Below are 18,115 nucleotides of genomic sequence, written 5' to 3'. Positions count from 1 at the left end.
ATGAAACCTGGTACCCGCATTCGGCCGTTCAGCGTGGGCAGGCTCCTGGCTCCCACCCCGCAGCCGGGCTGTTTGCTCCCATGGCTGAGGCCCGCTGCTCCCTTCGCTTTCCCATCGCTTTGAAATCCTAAATACCAACGGTGGCCGGAGGATGCTCTGCCTGTGTGCCAACCGCTGAGCAGCTCTGCCTGCCAGCAGCCTGTCCTTGGCTCATCCTGGAAATTGCGCTCTTGGGGACCGTAGGAGTGAAGTTGGGCGCCACGTACGCTGGTCCGGAGGGGCCGAGGATGCGCACGATGCAGAGGGTCACGGATGAGCAGGAGGAGAGCCAGAGCCTCAGGTCCCTCTCCGGGCTCTGGGGACCACCCTGAGCTGTCCCCAGCGCTGGGGGACGTGGCACCGCGGAGGAAGGGGCTGCGGGGCGGTTGGGCAGGGGAGGAGAGGACGCAGCGATGCGGAGCCGGGGCTGGAGCGGTCCCTTTGCTGAAAGCCGGTGTTTGGCTCATCGACCGTGAGCTCACTTGGAAAAGGCGCTGCTGGGCAGAGGAAAAAAGCTGCTGGGGTAGAGGAGACCCCAGGGAAAGCCAGGCTGGGGGGGCAGGGGCAGGGGCAGGCCAGGTTGGGTTCACAAAGCCGGATCAAAGCTGTTTCATTTGGGCACGTGCTCCTCATCGGCGTGCCGCCACCGCAGCACCCCCTTCCCTGCGCTCGCCTCAGCACGGTCTGATCTTTTAGCTTGATTTCTGTCCTAACCCCACGAGTCGCAGCTCCCTCACTGGCCCCTCTCCGATGTCCCCGGGGTGCCGGAGGTCCTGTCTGTCCCCTGCCCACCCCTCGTTGGTCACCCAGGGCTGGGATGGCTGAGCTGGCCGTGGGGAGGGGACGCCAAAGACCCCCGTGGTTTGCAGAGGGCTCTGTGCGTGGCCCCTGGGACACTTTTCCTCCTTCCCCACGGAGATGCCGCAGAGCAAACCCTCCTGCCCCGACGGTCGGTGCCTGGCAGCCTTCCCCAAACCCCGTTCGGCTCTGTCTCGCCCCAGCGCTGCAGCTCAGCCCCCCGCCGGCGGCACAGGCAGGGGCTGGCAGGCAGCGGTCCCCGCACAGCCTGCGGTGGAAACGGCCGCTCCGAGCACGGGGCTGTGTCTGCGGGAGGGGGATTGAGGCGATGGGGGGTCCGTGCCCCAGTGCGGGGGACAGCGCGAAGAGGGAGGGGGCTGGGAGCCCTTGGAGGGGGTTGCGATGCTCTCGCTGCTGATGCACAGGCAGGAAAGCTCTTACACGGATGTTTGTCTTCCTCCGAGAGCCACCAAGCTCAGGTTTCATTAAACCTTGTCCCAAACCCCCAGCTGTGACACTAAAAGGCACAGACTTGCTGCGAGGCCGGGAAGCGGCAGCTTTCGGAGCCATTCGCAGAGACGCTGGAGGAGGAGAAGCCCCGGCTGGGTCTCGGGGCGCAGCTCCCAGCCTGGGGCTTGGAGCAAACCCCGTTTGCCAAAGCCGCGTCTGCCCCGGGAGAGCTCTGCGGCCGGAGGACACGGGGCTGCTCCAGCCGGAGCTTGCTGGCACCCAAGACGGCGCCGGATCCCTCTCGGGGCAGGAGCCACCAGCGCCTGGCCAAGCCACTGTCCCCAACGCAACCTCCCAGAGAGAAACGTCCCCTACAGCCCCCGTGGATGGGCCCACGCACCCGGCTGTCCCCCACTGGCGTCCCAGGCCACCCCCAAGCGCTCGTCCTGCCTTAGGCTGCTGCTGGCACCCGGTACCCTGCAAGCAGCAGGGTACAAATCTTCCTCCTCCTCCTCCTTCTGCTCCGGCTGCCTCAGGCTGTGTGTGATTGCCTCTGGTTTAACAAACTGTTCCTCCCTTTCCTTGCAGTAATTACTGCTTTTATATATTCCTTACCTTTTTTTTTTCATAATGGGAGAAAAATGTACCTTTAGAGGAAAAAAAAAAACAACCCAAACCACCCAGCCCACAAAGCGCTCACAGGGCGTTAGCAGCGTGAGGAGCAGCTTTGTCCCGAGTAACCACCGGCTTCAGAGAAGATCAAACTTGGTTTGAGAGACCCAGCACTGCTCTCCAGGATATTTTTGGTTGCCGGCACCGGAGCTGCTGCTAGCACAGCCCTGGAAGGAGGATGAGGAGGATGAAGGATCTTCAGGTCCCTGTGGGATGCTGGTGTGTAGTTGCACGGTTGATGGGCTCACGGTTGATGGCGATGGGCTCACGGGTGACGCCGAGCCCTCACAGGCTGCCGATGGGCCGTGGTGGGACACGACCACCCATGCCACGTCCCAACCAACTCAAGACCCTCTTGCAGGACTGACCACGCACCCCTCCGATGCCACGGCAACCTTACTGTGCAGCTGATGGTGGGTTTTTTTTCACACATGTGTGTCTGCGTGCACACGCGTGTGCGTCCCGTGCTCCCGGGGCTGCTGAGTGGTGCAGCTCACGTCTCTCCCGCCCGAGGAACTTCGTTCCTCGGGCGGGAGAGACGTGAGCTGCACCACTCAGAGCGCTTTATGCCGGCGCCTGTCACCCAGGAACGCATCCGGGATTGCTCCGGTGTTTTTGGGGAGACCTGATTTGGGACTGAGCACTTCTGGGGAGGGGGAAAGGATGCTCCATACCCATGGTTGCTCCATCCAAGCATTCCCAAACCCTCTGTCTGCAAAGGGGATGGCTCGAGAGGGCTGGAAATCTGCGATAACCCCTCCGGGGGGAGCAGAGGAAAGGGTCACCTTTGCCACCCCCGTGTAAGGCTGGGGAAAGGGAGCACAAGAGCACGGCAGCGGGGCAGGTACGAGGGCAGCTTTAATGCACAACAGCGAGAGCAACACGCGGGACGCAGCGACGGGGAGCCCGCCGAGGAAGGCGGGGGGGGGGGTCCCAGGGCATGGCTCCAGCCCCCAGCTGGGCAGCAGCATCCCCCCCCTTCTCCGCTCCGCCATGGCCGCTCGCTATGGGGTCGGTCTCCTTCATTTCCTCCCCCCCCCCCACCACCACTACGACCCTCCCTCATTTTCCTATACTCTGCAGCAAGAGCTTATTGCTGAGCGCCTTCTGGGCCAGTCTCTCCTCCCGGGACATCTCCAGGAATTCACGCAGGAGGTGGAAGGTGAGATCCAGAGAGTTGGGTTTGCCATCTCGCCTCTTGCCCGTTTGCAGCGCCCGCGGGCTGCGGGGGGCCGGGGTGGGCTCTGCCCCACGGGGCTGGCACAGTCTCTGGGGCAGGAGGCCGGCGGTGGGGACCGGGGGTCGTGGGGTTCCCGGCCAGGGCTCCCAGGTGGGTTGGGGGGCCAGGGTCAGCCTGCGGGACGGGCCCCGGGGCCACTGCAGGGGCGAGCAGGTCTCCGAGGGCAGGAAGAGCAGGACGAGGACGGAGGCAGCCGAAATCATCCTGACCCGCATCGCAGCCGCTCCGGGGCCAGACGCCTGCAAGAGCCCCCCCCCACCCCGGACCCCCACATCCCCCCTGCTGCGGTCAGGGGGCACCCGAGGGGCTTCACACCATGGGGGACCCCCCCCGCTCCGGGGATGAGACCCCCTGGGGACAGAGCCCCCCTCCCCCCTCCGGGACCCTCACACTTGGGATCCCCCCTCCCCTGTCCCTGGCACAGGGCCCTCCTGGGGACAGGACCCCCCCCCGGGGGCTGGGACCCCCCACCCAGGGATGAGACACCCCCACCCCACCCCGGGTCGGGTCTCCCCCCGAGCATGGGACCTCCTCGGCCGCTGGGACAGGACCCCCCGGGACCTGGGACCCCCCGGGGACGGGATAACCCCCAGCCCGGGCGTGGGACCTCCCCATTCCCGGGACGGGACGGGACGGGACGGGACGGGACGGGACGGGACGGGACGGGACGGGACGGGACGGGACGGGACGGGACGGGACGGGACGGGACGGGACGGGACGGGCTCGGCTCACCGCTCACCGCCGCTCCGCCCGCAGCTCCGCGCCGCCCGCCCGCCCGGCTCCGCGCTATATAGGGGCGGCGGCGGGACCCACGTGACCGCGCTATAGCCGGGCGGCGCGGGGCGGGCGCCCCCCCCAACCACGTGACGAGGAGCGGGGCCGGGGCGGCGGGAGCTGTCCGCGGTGCTGAACGGCGCGGCGGGAGGGAGGGGCGGGGGGACACGGGGTAGGCGGGGGGAGAGTCCGGGGGGGACACGGGGGGACGTGGGGGGGAGAGTCTGGGGGGGCACACGGGGGTACACGGAAGTACGTGGGGGTGCGAGTCTGGGGGGACACGGGGGTACGTGGGGGAGAGAGTCTGGGGGAGCACATAGGGGTACACGGGGGTACGTGGGGGTGCGAGTCCGGGGGGACACGGGGGTACGGGGGTGAGACAGTGAGAGGCTGGGGGGGCACACGGGGGTGTGTGGGGGGCGGGAGTCTGGGGGTACACGGGGGTACGTGGGGGGGAGGGGGGCGAGTGTTTTGGGGGATGTATGGGGGCCCATGGGGGTGCGAGGTGTGTGCAGGGCTGCGTGTGCAGGGGGGCGCCAGGGGGGGTTCGAGGGGCGTTTCTGTGTGTGGGAGGGGCGGGGGTGTTTGGGAGATGAGGGGGTGTGAGGGTGCGTGTGCGCGTGCGCGTGTGCATGACCGACCCTCCGTGTGTGACGGGGCCCACCTGGGGTGCAGCAGGACCAGCCGGCCGAGCCCCCCGCTCCCGCGTCGCACCGGGACGTGTTTCCAGGCGCTCGGACACGAATCCACGCTCAGTCCCCTGGAAACCCCCACGGAGCATCGTGGTCCCCGCGGGGCCACGTGTATCCGCGGCAGCGGGGCACGCCGGGGCGCACACGCGTGTGCGGGGTCGGCCCTGAGCCCTGCAACGCTTCATTTCCCAGGGAAAGTTTTCCCCGCCGGCACCGGTGGCTCCTTCGGAAGTTGCCCGGGGAAGGCAGCCCTGGCACCTCGGAGCGATTCATCTCCTGGTATCATGCGGACGAAAACTTGACTTCAGAAGCGTAAACGCGCTTCTGGAGCGCGGTTTTCCTCCCTTGGTGGATGGAGCACAGCAGGCACGTTCTTCCCTGGCCTGCTCGCCCAGCACAGGTACACACCTCTGGATGCAAATCGGGGTCCGAGGGATTCACGCGTGTGATTCATTTGCCTTTTCCTCCCTCCCTGCTGGAGCTTCCATCATTCGGCACTTGGAGCTCAGCAATCACTTCATCTTGCAAAAGCGCTGCCGTCTCTAAAATTAAAATTCCCTCATGAGGAATAAACATTGCAGGGAGAAGGGAAAAAAAAAAAACAACCCACAAAACCCAAACCCACATTAGATAGAACTCGAACGAATGGCAAACCTCACCCCCTCATCCTCCTCCAGGTCAGGAGCCACCCGAAAAACGAGGGCTCTGCTGCTTTCTGGAGGGTCACCGGGAAGGGCTAAGGGGATCTGTGGGGGTGGCAAGCTGGGGGCTCCCCCACACCCCCTCAACTGCAAAATACCTCCTAGCAGAAGCAAAGCGGCCGTCGGGCGGGCAGGAGGGGGGGGCATCCGCCTCCCAGTTGCTTTGTGTGCGGTGCATTGTGTAAGTCCTTTTCTTTACTGAATCATCGAGAACCGCCGTCATTTCCAGCACTCCACCTGAGCCTGCTTCTCCCTCCGTCCCCCCGAAGCCTGACCCCGTGCCGCGGCTGTGCCGGGTGCTGAGCCTGTCCCTGCCGCGCTGGCAGGAGCCCTCGGCCGGGGGCTGCCGCTGCCCTGCCTGCAGCTCCCAAGCATCTCCCAGACCTGGGGGTGCTGAGGGCAAATGTGACCGCCCCAAATCCCAGGAGGAGAAGAAAGCGGCTCCACCAGCAACCGGAGCCCCGGCCCTGGGGAGGCCCAGCACGGGGGAACGGAGCTGCCTCCCCCGTGCTGCCCGGCTGCTCGTGCGGGCTCCCAGTATGGTTTTAAGTCTCCTCGCAGTTAGGTCGGGACTTGGGGTGCTGGTGCTCCCCTGCCTACCCAGCTGCTCCCCTGCCTGCCCAGCCGCTCTCTGCCGTGGGGCAGCGTTGGTGCAAGGCATGCAAGTGAATCTGGGGCTTATTTTTAGGTAGGCCAAGTACGGGGTACAGGTGACCCCAGATGACTCGGGGCCACGGGAGCTGAGGCGGCAGAGCCGGGCACCGACAGCCATGGAGCCCTCGCTGCAGGGACGGCCCGTGCTTCGGGGCTGCTCTGCCCTCCGGCTGCAGCGGCTGTGCCCAGGCATCCCAGCGGCAGCGATTTTGGCTGCTCCCGGGCATGCGGGGCCGGGTTCTCTCTGCAAAACTCTTTTTTCCCCCATCTCCCGGGGCCGCTCTGCAGAAGCAGCGCTTGGGAGGGCCCGGGGCGGCGGGGGGGAAGAGCTGCAGCAGGAGGGGCTGATTCCTGGAGCATCGCCCCTGGGGCTTTGGGGGCCACCCCGGCTCAGGAGGAGCGAGCCAGCGGCTCTGGGCAGGGAGAGCTGCTCCTGCGCCGACACCCTCGCGGCCGGGAGCAGACGTGGGGAGATGCAGCTCGGTTCATCTGTTACCCCCACGGCCAGCACTGGGGCTGGTAACGCTTTAGACCATTTTTCTTTCGGTCCGCGTTCTTTATAGGATTAGTCATTTAATTGTAGGAAGGACAGTGACTCCGACAAGTGCGTCTTGTACTCGTGTTTTATTTAGGAAGCTCAACTTGAAAAAATTTAAAAAAAAATAATTTTTTTTTCTGCTCCCTTCATAAATTACTGACACATTCAGCGCTGAAGGGCCCCGCGTGCTGCCTGGGGATTCATTACCGTCACTTTAGGGATGTCACTGTCTCTTCCTCTAGTCAGGAGCGCGAGGAGCGACGTGTTAATGATGCTTTCAGGGATGCCAAATTCACCCCTCGGCTGCGCTCATTGGCTCGCAGAGGCATGGATCCGGCGGCCTCGCAGCTGGTGGGAGTCAGAGAGGCTCCTAATTAGGCGCTTTTAGCACTCGGAGCCTTCTGTCTCGTGAACAGCAAGTCGCACGCGGCAGCCGCTGCTTCGCCGACCGTGACAGCTTCGGCACCGAAGTGCGGCCGAGCTTCCAGCAGCTTCTCCTAAGGAACGGGTGGGATTTGCCAGCCACTTGTCTCCCGTTGCTCCTCGGGGACTGGCACCCGCCCCGGTCCTTCCCCGTCGTCACAAACAGCCGTGCCAGGGTTCACACGTGTATCGGTGAACGGCTGCGGACAAAGCCCCGGCGCCCCCCTGCTCCCACCCGTGTGTCGGGTGGAGGGGGCGGCCGTGGTGCCGGTGGGGGCCGGCGCTGCCCGTCCCGCTCTGGAGAAGGCATCTCATGGGCTGACGAACCTGAGATTGACCCTTATGTTTCACCATTCTCAGGTCAGACAGTCCTCGAGGTGCCCCTCGCTGGGGCAGCCGCCGAACCCCATGCCACGTGCCCCCTGCCCCACGCCATGTGCTCGCCCACACCCCCCCCAGCCTATGAGGAATTCGGAAGAGACAGCGGAGAAGCAGCCCCTTGGCTCTGCCTTCCCGCAGCGGCACTTCAGCTCCTCTCCGTCCCGCCTCGACCCCTGGGCTCTGCGTGGAACAGCCCCTTCCCAAAGAGATGCCGGTGGGCGGCTGTTTTGCCCCGGAGCTGCCTTGGTGCAAGGGCCAAGGCTGTCGCAGAGGGAAAGGGGTGTCTGGCAGGGCTGAACCCCTGCCTGCACGCTGCCTGCGCCGGGCTGGCAGCTCACTCTCCGTGCTTTCCCCTTCGTTTTCGCCCCCACCATTGCGCATTGCCGGGGTGGCTCATGGCAGCACCCAGGACTCTTTCTGGGCTCAGCATCCCCAGGCGGGTGCTGCGAGGGGCAGGAGGAGCGATGTGTCCCCGGGCTGGGGACGTGCAGCCGTGGGCCAGCTGAATGGCCGTGTCCGTGGGTCTAACAGCCAGCGGCGGATATTTTTGTCTGTGTTATCAGACTCTGGTTTGACGGTGGGGTTGCCTGTGGGATCTACCCGATCCTCCTAACATCCCCAGCCACGCGGCCCTGCACGCTCCCATGTGGGCTTTGAGTCACTTGATTGAAATTCCTGCTCAAGCCAAACGGCTGCAGCACCGAGGCTTCTCCTTCTGACTCAAACTGCATCAGCCAAAGGGCTTTGCTCCTGTAAGGAACTGCTCGTGGCCCTGCAGGTTTTGAAACGGCAAAGTGCAGGCAGGAGGAGGGCTCGTGCCCCGCATACAAGACTTGCCCCTCTCCAGCCACCGAGGCGAATGGCCGGAGGTGCCCAGGGCCTCTGGGAGCGTGACTGGCATCAGGCAGGGACCCCGAGAGAGCGGTCGGTGCGAACCATCTCCGGTAAAGCCATATGCACGGGCTTAGCAAGGTCGGGAAGGAGAAGCAGGGATGGTCACGGCCACCAGACGGTGGCAGGGGCTGTGACTCCATGCAGCTGGGCTCTGCCTGCCCCGCGCCGTGCCCCTGAGCAGCCCAGGCTGCGCGTGGTCCCGTGTTCGGTGGTGGAGGAAAACTTCGCCCTTTACCTTGACGGGAGCAGGGAGTAGGGTAACCACGTGAATGTGGGTCCTGTGAAATCCTGGCCCTACTTCTGGCCTGCGTGGATTTTTTTTTTGTTTTAAAAGAAAGGAGGTGCATGCCTGGGTGTGCTAGAGCCTCTTGGTAAGCACACGACGGGGTCGTACGGAGCGGGAAGGCTGCGCGCCTGCTCGAGCAGGCATCGGCTGCATTTCAACACGCGTAATGAATTGGGGACAGTTTCGGAGAGGGAGCACGTGGAGCAGCCCGGCTCCCCTGGTGCAGAGGGCTGCGTCTGGCTGCATGGGTCCCATGCAGAGCACCGGGTTCCATGAGCCTGCAGGGGCTGAAATCACCCAGTGCCGCTGTTAAACGGGGACACCGGGGCTCAGGGCTGCAGTGCCCCGGGCCGGGAGCGTGCAGAACCACGTATGGGGCTCAGGGGACCAAAAGGGCCGGGCTTGGCACGGGCCGCGGGGTTAACTCTGCCTTAACCATTTTTGAGAGCTGCCTGGTCCTGGAAACACCACTAATGGAGAGTCTGCCCGCACCCTAGGAAATCCTCTAGCACCTCATTATCTTCAGATTGTCTTCATGTCTAACGCCCTTCCCTCGCTGCGATTCCTTGGGCCATCGGCATCCGAGGCAGGGAAGAGCAGGTCTCCTTCCCCGCGGCAGCAGCGGCTCCCGGGGTTGCAGGCGGCAGCACCCGTGCGAGCGGCAGAGCGCGTTTCTGCGGGGGCTGCCCTGGATTTTGAAATTCGGCAACACAAAAATCTTCTGCCCATCCCTGCAGGTAACGGGGAGGTTTCCCGATTCGGCTTCCTAACGCTATGGGATGCTGAAAATTGCTCCTCTGGGGAAGGAGATCTCCGGCTGCTGTTTCTGGCAGCCTCATGGCAGAGTGATTTGCCGGAAGTGTGGAAAAATGCACGTTAAAAGCTGATCAATTAAAATGAGCGCACTCACTGCAAAATCAAAGGGAAGGATTTTTCAAGTTCGGCACCGACAAGCTCCATGCAAGATGTGAGCGGGCCTGGAAAGCTGTCAGAAAAAGGCACAGAGGAATCTGTGACCCATTTTTAGCCCCTTTCTGGATTTCTTGCTTCATTTGGGTCCTAACACATCCCCACGTGTATGGTGTGGGCTGAGCCAGATGCACCTCTAGGTACCCCCTATGAAGCCAAGACTATTTCAACGGAGCGACTCTGGATTTGCCCGGGAGCAAAGGAAAGACAAATCTTTCAGGCAGGAACTAAGGGGATTGCGGAGCCGCAGCACTGCTTTAGCTTCTCAAATACCTCTGTTGGAAATCTGGGATTGGCTTTTGGGGTTTTTTAAGCTTTGTATTATGGGCTTGCAAAGACCAAAAAAAGAGAAAAAGCCACATAGAATTAGTTTCTCTGAGCAAGGTTAAGTTTTAGTAAGTTTGGGACAGAGCAATGAAGCAGCGGCAGACTCCTCCCAACCTCCCCCGTTGCAAGAAGGAGCCGAGCAGAAACGCGGTGAGGATTTCCAAGAATAATTAGAAATCAGTTCTGCAGAAGGGAAAAAAAGAAGGTGCAGGGCAGCGCCTGCCTTACCTGCGAACCCGCAGCGTCCCCGGGGAGGCGAGGCAGAGGCCGGCTCCCCGTGCCGGTTGCCCGGTCCTGGCCCCTCTCGCCTGCTCTCCTCCACCCTGCCACCCCCACGCCAGCTTTTATGGCCTTTCTTGTCACTCGGCTGGGTTGAGCTGGGCTACAGCGAATTGCCACGCTTTCTGCTGGCTTCCTGTTTGTTCATCGCGAGCGTCTGTGGTAAAATTTCCATTACACGCTGGACAGACAGGGCGGCAAAGAGAAGTGAAGCAAAAAAAAAAAACAAACCAAAAAAAACCAAAAAAGAAAACCAAACCCCCAACTCTTGTGTTTTAGTGGTTCTCTCGACTCATTTGAAAATGAGAAGCACCCGGCTGCTGTTAGAGGGAGGCGAGGAGGGATGCCCTGGCTGCGGGAGCTGCAGAGCATCCTCCGGCGCCCGGGTCCAGCCTGGGCACGAAGCTGCTCTGGGTTCCCCCCTCCCTGTCCCTGAGGGGGTGAAGAGGTCCCGTTCCTCAGTTCAACAAGCAGAAGACCCTCATTTCCACCCCACCCACCAAAAAAGCACGTTTCCTAAATGCTGCGTTTCTGAATGGAGCCAGAGCACGGGGCAAAGCTCCATCTTTCCCCGACCGAGGGCTGCGGCACGGGTCTGCATCCCCCTCCACCCCAAGGCCACTCCAGCTCAGCCGGCAGATCCTCCACCGAGGCCAAACCCGCAGTGGAGAGCAGCTCCCATGTCTCGCAGCTCTAAGAGAGCAGATCTGGAGGGGAGCAATTTATTTTGATCTTTCATTAATCCTTGGCACGCCCAGAAGAGCCGTTTTGGCTGTAGAGCAGAGGGAAACAAAGGTGGGAAACCGGCTGCCGTGACAATACGGATGCTACCAAAGGATCCAGGCACATCTGAAGCAACGTCCCTTGGTCTGGAGGGGCACGGGACATTCCTGTGGGGCTGGAGCAGCGTGTGTACACGGAGGACACGCAGCCGTGGGGCAAGCCGTGCTCCTCGCCACCGCTGCGAAGGGCAATTTCCATCGGCCCTTGCGGTCTCCGATAGCTCCCGGGCTGCTCCAGCCTGCGTTTCTCCCTCAGCCCCACCAGCGCTCTGGGCTGTCCCTGTCTCACCCCGGCTCTCTGCCGGGTCCTGCTTTGGAGGGTGTAAAACCCCCCACGTGCTACTTCCCGAGCTGAAATGGGGCTGCACGGGTGAGCGGTGGTAATGGTGGAGGGAGGCAGCTGGGTGGCTCAAGGGACCTGTGCTTGGTTCGCTGCCTCGGATGGGACATCGCTTCCGCAGCACCCCTTTCCAGGAGACCCCGTGCAATGGCAGAGGTGGTGTGGAGCCGCGGCCCAGACCTTCCCCAGCTCTCTCTGTAAACCCTGCGTTATTCCCGGGCAAAGCTGCAACGCTGGGAGTTCGCTGTGGCCTTGATGTACCTATCTGCATGGGATCCCTGTGGTGGGAACCACCTACAAAACCTCCCCGGCCGCAGCAGGCAGCGTGCGTGTCCCTCTGCACCAGCAAAGGCAGCCGTGAGCACGGGAAATGCTGCAGTACCGGCGTCGGTGGTCGGTGCTGGCCATTTGAAGAGTGTATTTAGCCAACGAAGCCACATGGCTTCCTTCAAACAGGGCTCAGAGGGGAGGTCCTGGTGTCGGAGCAGCTCCCGGGTGCAGCAGGCGCAGGGTCCTGCCCTCGCCCGGGCTCGCCTGCGGTCCCCATGGGACGGGGACTCTGCCCTTGGCAGTCTCACCTTTCGGGGCTTTTATTTTTTCTCCCCGTTCGTGTCAAGCGAGGGAGTCACCGCAGCCCGGGCCGCTCGGGGACCGAGCGGTACCTGTAACGACCTCGTTGGCGTGGCTCAGCGAGCTGCGTGGAGAGGCTGCGCTGCGCAAACCCTCCTTTTCTCTTATCGCAGCTATTGTTCGCATGAGAAAGGAAGGGAGGGGGGCACTTGCGTGTTCTTTGTTTTTTCTTTCGGTTTATTAAAAGCAGAGAAGGAATACTCGGGATCCAAGATTTCTTCCTCTGCTCTGACTGCGTGCGTTTTAACGCCCATGCTTTTCCCCGGTGCCCGAACTCGGCAGCGGTGGGATGCACCCAGCAGATCCTGGCACGGCAGAGACCGGGGCCCTTGGCACGAGCCAGCCTGCTACTACCCGGCGGGGAACCCCGCGTCTGCAGCCTGCACCCACGGGTGCTCCACGCTAAACCTACCCTTCCCCGGCACAGCTTGTGGTGTTACAGACAAAAAAAAATGACGGTCCGTTAAATAACGTGACTGTCTCATAGCTGTCCGTCCGCCCAGCTATGGCGTGCCAGCGTGCTGCTGCTTTTGTAGCTAAGACTCTGCAAGTTATGGTTAACACAACAAAATTATTTCCCGTTAGTTAATATGAAAACAATTGTGGCAGCAAGGAAGGTAGATGAAATAGCACAATTTTGCAAATGTATTTGCTGGGCACTGGGAAATGAAACAGCGTCTGAAAAACTCCTGAAGCCCTTGCTGCCGCTTTTCGGGGACTTTGTACCGCGTTTCGAGGCGCATTGTAATTTTACTGGCTAACGAACCTTATCAAACACTCGGGATAAGGCTTAGAAAAGAAAGGCAGATGAGCTTGGACTGGCTGCTAAAAGCTACCAAATGTGCGTGCAAAACTCTGTGATCGCCGATAACCGAACTCCCGCACGCCCCGGCCCGCCGCGACCAGACGTGCGACACGTGGAGCAGTCCCGCGCCGGCGATCGGTACGGATCCGCCGCGGTGGCTTGGCCACGGCAGAAATTCGGCGCTGAGGACTTCAGTCACCAGATATTGCTCTCCACCTGCGCAAAGCCAGCGAGAAGAGCGGGGCGATTGCACCGCCCTGCTCGGAACGTGGCTGAGACATCTGTATGCGTGGGGCTTGTGAAGGACTACCAAAACAGGGAGAAGCTTCCCCAAGTGCCGCACCATAAAATCCCAAATGCTGGAAGCTCGAGCCGCGGACTCTGCGGCAGACCCCACGTTTTTCCTGTGCTTTGAATCTTCGTATTGACCTCTTTGCCAACCCTTTCTCTTCATGTTGCAATTATTCAGTCTACGGGTTAATGGGGTCAAATGAATCTTCACTGGTTGAATGAAGTCTTTTAAATATCTTTGATTTTTATAAATGTCTCTGTGGTGAGCGAGCTTGACCAAGGACTGCTTTCAGCAAGAGATGGCGTGAATATAACTTAAGGTGTTGGTGAAAAAGTTTCCAGCGGCACCAGGTAAACACGGTCGTGCGTAACGCGTCGGATGTATTGACTGATCGCCGTCTCAAATACTCCTCATATAACAGCTTAAAAATACCCCATTTTCCATTGCTGTTTTGATACCGACTTCTGAAAAACCGCCTCTGTTAGCAGAGCAGTGTTTCTAATGCAAGCCCTGCCGGCGGTTGTTTGCAACAAATTTCCTCGTTTATTATACACAGAAATTAAGCTTTTTTTTTTTTTTTTTTTGCAATTGGCCCAGGTGGTACCCTGCAGAGCTGTGGGATGGAGCTGCCAGGTCCAGAGAGCCGCGGCACACTGCTCTGCCCAGACCCGGCACCGGGAGGTAGCAGCGAGGCTGCTGCTCGTGCTTGTCAGCGCAGCCCACTCCTGCAATGAATTGCCGAGTTCTCGGATGAGTGCTGGGGCGAGGGCGCAGGTTGCAGCCCACAAGTTCTGCCTCTTTCTGTACAAATAGGAAACAAGCGGGTAGCGAGCTCGAAAGGAAAATGAGTCGTTTATTCTGACCTGGTTGATCACTGGGTTGCTTTCCAGCCCCACCAAGCCCACGAACGGGGCAGCCACCAGCCCTGGAGATGCCGCAGGCAGTTACCTCGGGCCGGAGGCAATAAGGTATTTCACCTATTTCAAAGAAAACCAAGCCCATCTGCTGCAGAAAGAGAAAATACAACCCGAAAGTTCTCCTCTCAGGTGCTCCTGCCTCGAAATGAGTGTGTTTTCTCTTTGATGGTCAAGGAGATATTGTTCTCTCTTTTTTTTTTTTTTCTTTTTTTTTTTTTTTAACTGCTCCGATCTATTTTTAGCGATGAGGAGATGGTGTTCAAGAGCCTCTGCTGCTGGTCAGATCCGCTCTGGTTTGGGTCGCTCCGGACGCTGGGCAGGAAGTCAAGCAAAGCCGGTCCCGGCACTGCGCTGGGTCTGCAGGCGCTGCCAAGCCCAAGGGTCCTGCGGCGGGGGGGTGGGACCCCGTCCGTGGCGGGGGAGCCCACGGGCACCTTGGATACCAATAAATCAAATGCCTTTGGGAGGTTTTTTGGCTACTTTAATGGGCGAGCTGGAAGTCTGGCATTGCCCGGGTGCGTAATGGGAAAACAGGGATTTCTGCCCACCACCACCTTCTCCAGTATCCCCCTGTTTCACGAGGAGGCCGCGGGGAGAGCGGCGTGGCTGCCCCAGGGGTGGCTGTCCTGCAAGCTGTCCCCGAGTGCTGCTCGGTGCTGGCCGGGCTGGTCGACAGAGGCAGCAAGCTGGAGCTGGAGCGGTGCGCGAGGGCGGCTGCCGCCTCTCCCGGTCGGGGTCTGGGGACTGCTTGGCCGTGGCAGCCGGGCACCATGCCACCGCTCAACAAACCACCGCATTTGCTCTTTTTTCCACTTTAAAAAAAAAAAAAAGGCATAACTCGCCCAGGGCTTTTTGGGCTGGAGAGGAGAGCGGTGCTGCCGAGGGCTGCAGCAGCGGTGCGGTCAGCACCGGTTGCCCCGCTGTGATGCAGCCTCATGGCCACGGCGACCTAAGAAAGCCTTAGATTGATATCTTGGCAAAAAAGAGTGGGTTTTTTTGTTCTTGCTCTCACCACCCCAGCCTGTGAGCGGCCAGCATGGCCGGTGCTGGGGAGCACGCGTGCCTCCCGGCCAGGAGGGCAGAAAGGCAGAAGCGGGGAGGGGAGCCGCCCACCTCCCACGCAGTGTTTCCGACGTGGCGTGTTTGCTGCCAGCAGTTTGTCGCAAACAAAATAAATTCAATCTTGTAGCTCTGGTAATGGTGGAGTGGGGGAGAGGGGTCTGGCGAACTCTCCGAACCATGGCCATGGGAGGCTGAGGGGATCCAAGATGGCGCCGTGGCCCCGGGGATGAGGGCAATGGTGGCGGTGATGAGGCTGCCTGGGGTCAAGGCCACCAGTCACAGCGTTTGCTGCTGAATTCACCATCGCCAGCTCAAGCAGGGCGCAGAGAAGGAGTGGAAGGCGCCATGTTTTCAAGTGGCGGGAGCAGCCCGCCCTGGGGGAAGTGTTGGTGTGGGCGCATGGCTGGTTTGCTGAGGTAAAATATGGCTGCGTGGTGGCAAAACATGGGTTTGCCAGGGTGAAATGTGGATGTGCTGAGGGAAAATGTGGATCTGCTGAGGGAAAGTGCAGATCTTCTGGGGCAAAAGAAGGATCTACTAAGGAAAACTGCACATCTGCTGAGGAAAAAAATGCAGATCTGAGGAAAAACACCGACCTGCTGAGGAAAAATGTGGATCTGCTGAGGGAAAATGCAGATCTTCTGAGGCAAAATAGGGATCTACTAAGGAAAACTGCACATCTGCTGAGGAAAAAAATGCAGATCTGAGGAAAAAAATGCAGATCTGAGGAAAAACATGGGCTTGCTGAGGAAAAATGTGGATCTGCTGAGGGAAAGTGCAGATCTTCTGGGGCAAAAGAAGGATCTACTAAGGAAAAATGCACATCTGCTGAGGAAAAAAAATGCAGATCTGAGGAAAAACATGGACCTGCTGAGGAAAAATGTGGATCTGCTGAGGGAAAGTGCAGATCTTCTGGGGCAAAATAGGGATCTACTGGGGAAAGATGTGGATCTGCTGAGAAAAAATGTGGATCTGAAGAAAAATGTGGACCTGCTGAGGAAAACCGCAGATGTTCTGAGGAAAATTATGGATGTACTGGGCTAAAAGCAAGAATTGCCCTGGATGCAAATGTCTCCAGGACCTTCCTCCACGCCGGGAGCATGGAGGGAGGTCCCAGAGACCTTTGGGCTGTGTGGTCCCTGTGGCCGTGCCCATGGGACAGGGTGTGGGTCACTTGGACCTTAATGCGGTGGCAAGGGGGCCGTGCCACACTCTGCTGTGCCATCACAGGTGTGCCAGCCACCGGCCATGGGTGCTGGGGACTGCCTGGGTGCGTGGGTGGCATTCAGCAGCCTGGAAGTGCTGCAAAACAAGACGTGCCTGTCTGAGGCTCTGGTGATGCCTCCTCCTCCCCACACCCTTCACACCCCAATTTTTGTCTTCCCCTCCCATGGCCGAGTATCCTACAGCTGCTGTCTATGCCCATCACAGGCTCATGGGGGCCATGGGATGGAACATGGGTGCAGGACACCCTCTGATGCTCTACATGGTGGGTCACAGCCCCATTGCGCCCAGTTCTTCTCCATCCACACGACTCCCAGGGCCACTTCCTACATGTTACCCATCAAGGGCTGTTATCAGGGGCCCAGAGAAGCTGCATCCATGATGTTTCAAGGAGGTTGGGTGTGTGGATTGGGATGAAGGATGCCAGAGGAGAAGAGGTGCTTTTCCCTCTCGCCAAGGAAGTGTTGTGGGATCTTCACCCCCATAGTGGACCCTGGGGGCAAACCCTGCTCAAGACCTAGAGGTGGTCTTGTCTCCCTCAAGGAGGCCAACGGCCCTGCTCAAACAAGGTCTGCTGGAGCTGTATGCATGAAGGATGATGGCAACATTCATTCATGGGGTTCAGCATGGTCTAGAAAGAAGACACCGGGCTTCTCCAGCACTGAGCTCCTGTGCTGGCGGCTGCAGCCCAGAAGAAGGACTCCGGGTGCAGACATGCTCCTCCATGGACCTGGCGATGCTGCTGTCCCTTGTCCCACCGCTGCTCACCTGGTGCCCCAGCCAAAAAACCCTGTGTCTGCCTATCCTCCTGTGTTTGTGCTTATGAGCTCTCCTTCCACCTACGCAAGGAGCTATTTTTAGCAGACACTAATCAAGTGTCAGTGCTGGCTCTGAGCGTGGCTTTCAAGCCGAGGTCTCATGCTTTTGCCGAGCGCTTGCAGGAACTCGGGCGTGTGTTTTCTTTTAAATTTAGTTGAGAATTTATACAACGTGCCGCAGAGCGGTGGCAGTTATTTCGGGCTCATCACACCTGAGCCCACACTGAGTTATCACCGGGCGACTCTCCATTTCGGCAAGGGCCTGGCAGAACATCCCCCTCCCGGCCCCGCTCTCCTCGCTGCCGGCAGCGCCTGCCTGCCTTACCTAACCCCTCAGGAGCCGGCTCCGAGCCAGGGACGCCCGGCCAAGGGGTAGGTTTGCTCCTCTTGGCCCATTTATCTCCAGCACAAGGATGCTGCATCGGTACTTTGAATCATGCAGGAAAGGAAAATACTCTGTGTTCAGCCACAGGGGTCACAGCCTCTGCTGACTAAATCCACCTCGTGGTGCTGGCCGGCTTCCCTTCCGCTGAGGTTGCTCTGGCCTGCTAACAGCTTCCTGGAGACCGTTACGAGACCTGCTCCTCACCACGTCTTGAGCAGCTCTGATTCAGCACGAGCAAGCTGGTGTTTGGGTGAGCTGCGTTTCACTGTGGCTGCTGAACTGAAACAGGGGCTCGGTGCTTCTTAAGCTGAAGCGTGATGTGACCCGAGCTGAACTTCAGCTTCCGTGCAGATATGAAGAACTGCCTCTCCTCTGGTACCAACCCTTCGCTTGGATCTAGAGCACGGTAGTTCCTCCCCGGCGCACAGCAGCAAGAGGTGGGAGCTGGGGAATGGGAGTGGTGGCTTTTTCTCCCCCTCGCAGCCCTGCTGCAGGCAGGAGACCTTGCTTTGGGGGGGTTACACTAGCCTTGGAGAGAGGCCGCAGGACGCTCTCTGCCCCGCCAGCTCCCGTGAGGTGAAGGCTCCCTCCCTGCCTCGGTAGCGTCAGACAGAGCGAGCGCATCCCGCAGGGCAGGCTCTCCCTGCCGTGTAAGAGCTTCAGCGTTCACCGACGAGAAACAACCACCAGCTGCCTGTAACCAGCACAAAGACCGCGCCGTAAGAGCCGCTCCACGGTTGCAG

At 60.3% G+C, this 18,115-nt stretch overlaps 1 protein-coding gene across 1 annotated transcript; it reads right to left on the bottom strand.

The window, feature by feature from the left end:
• Positions 1-3,021: 3,021 nt before the first annotated feature.
• Positions 3,022-3,414, bottom strand: LOC142417158 (corticoliberin-like). The gene has a single exon (XM_075517536.1). It carries the CDS (start codon positions 3,412-3,414, stop codon positions 3,022-3,024), a length of 393 nt encoding a protein of 130 aa, XP_075373651.1.
• Positions 3,415-18,115: the final 14,701 nt, after the last annotated feature.

The sequence above is a fragment of the Mycteria americana genome, chromosome 14 (assembly GCF_035582795.1).
Source record: "Mycteria americana isolate JAX WOST 10 ecotype Jacksonville Zoo and Gardens chromosome 14, USCA_MyAme_1.0, whole genome shotgun sequence".
NCBI lineage: Eukaryota > Metazoa > Chordata > Aves > Ciconiiformes > Ciconiidae > Mycteria > Mycteria americana.
This window is presented reverse-complemented; position numbering and strand designations above follow the sequence as displayed.

Bases quoted from the DNA above. Each gene is read 5' to 3' on its own strand.
- LOC142417158 (XM_075517536.1), bottom strand. From the start codon at position 3,414: ATGCGGGTCAGGATGATTTCGGCTGCCTCCGTCCTCGTCCTGCTCTTC.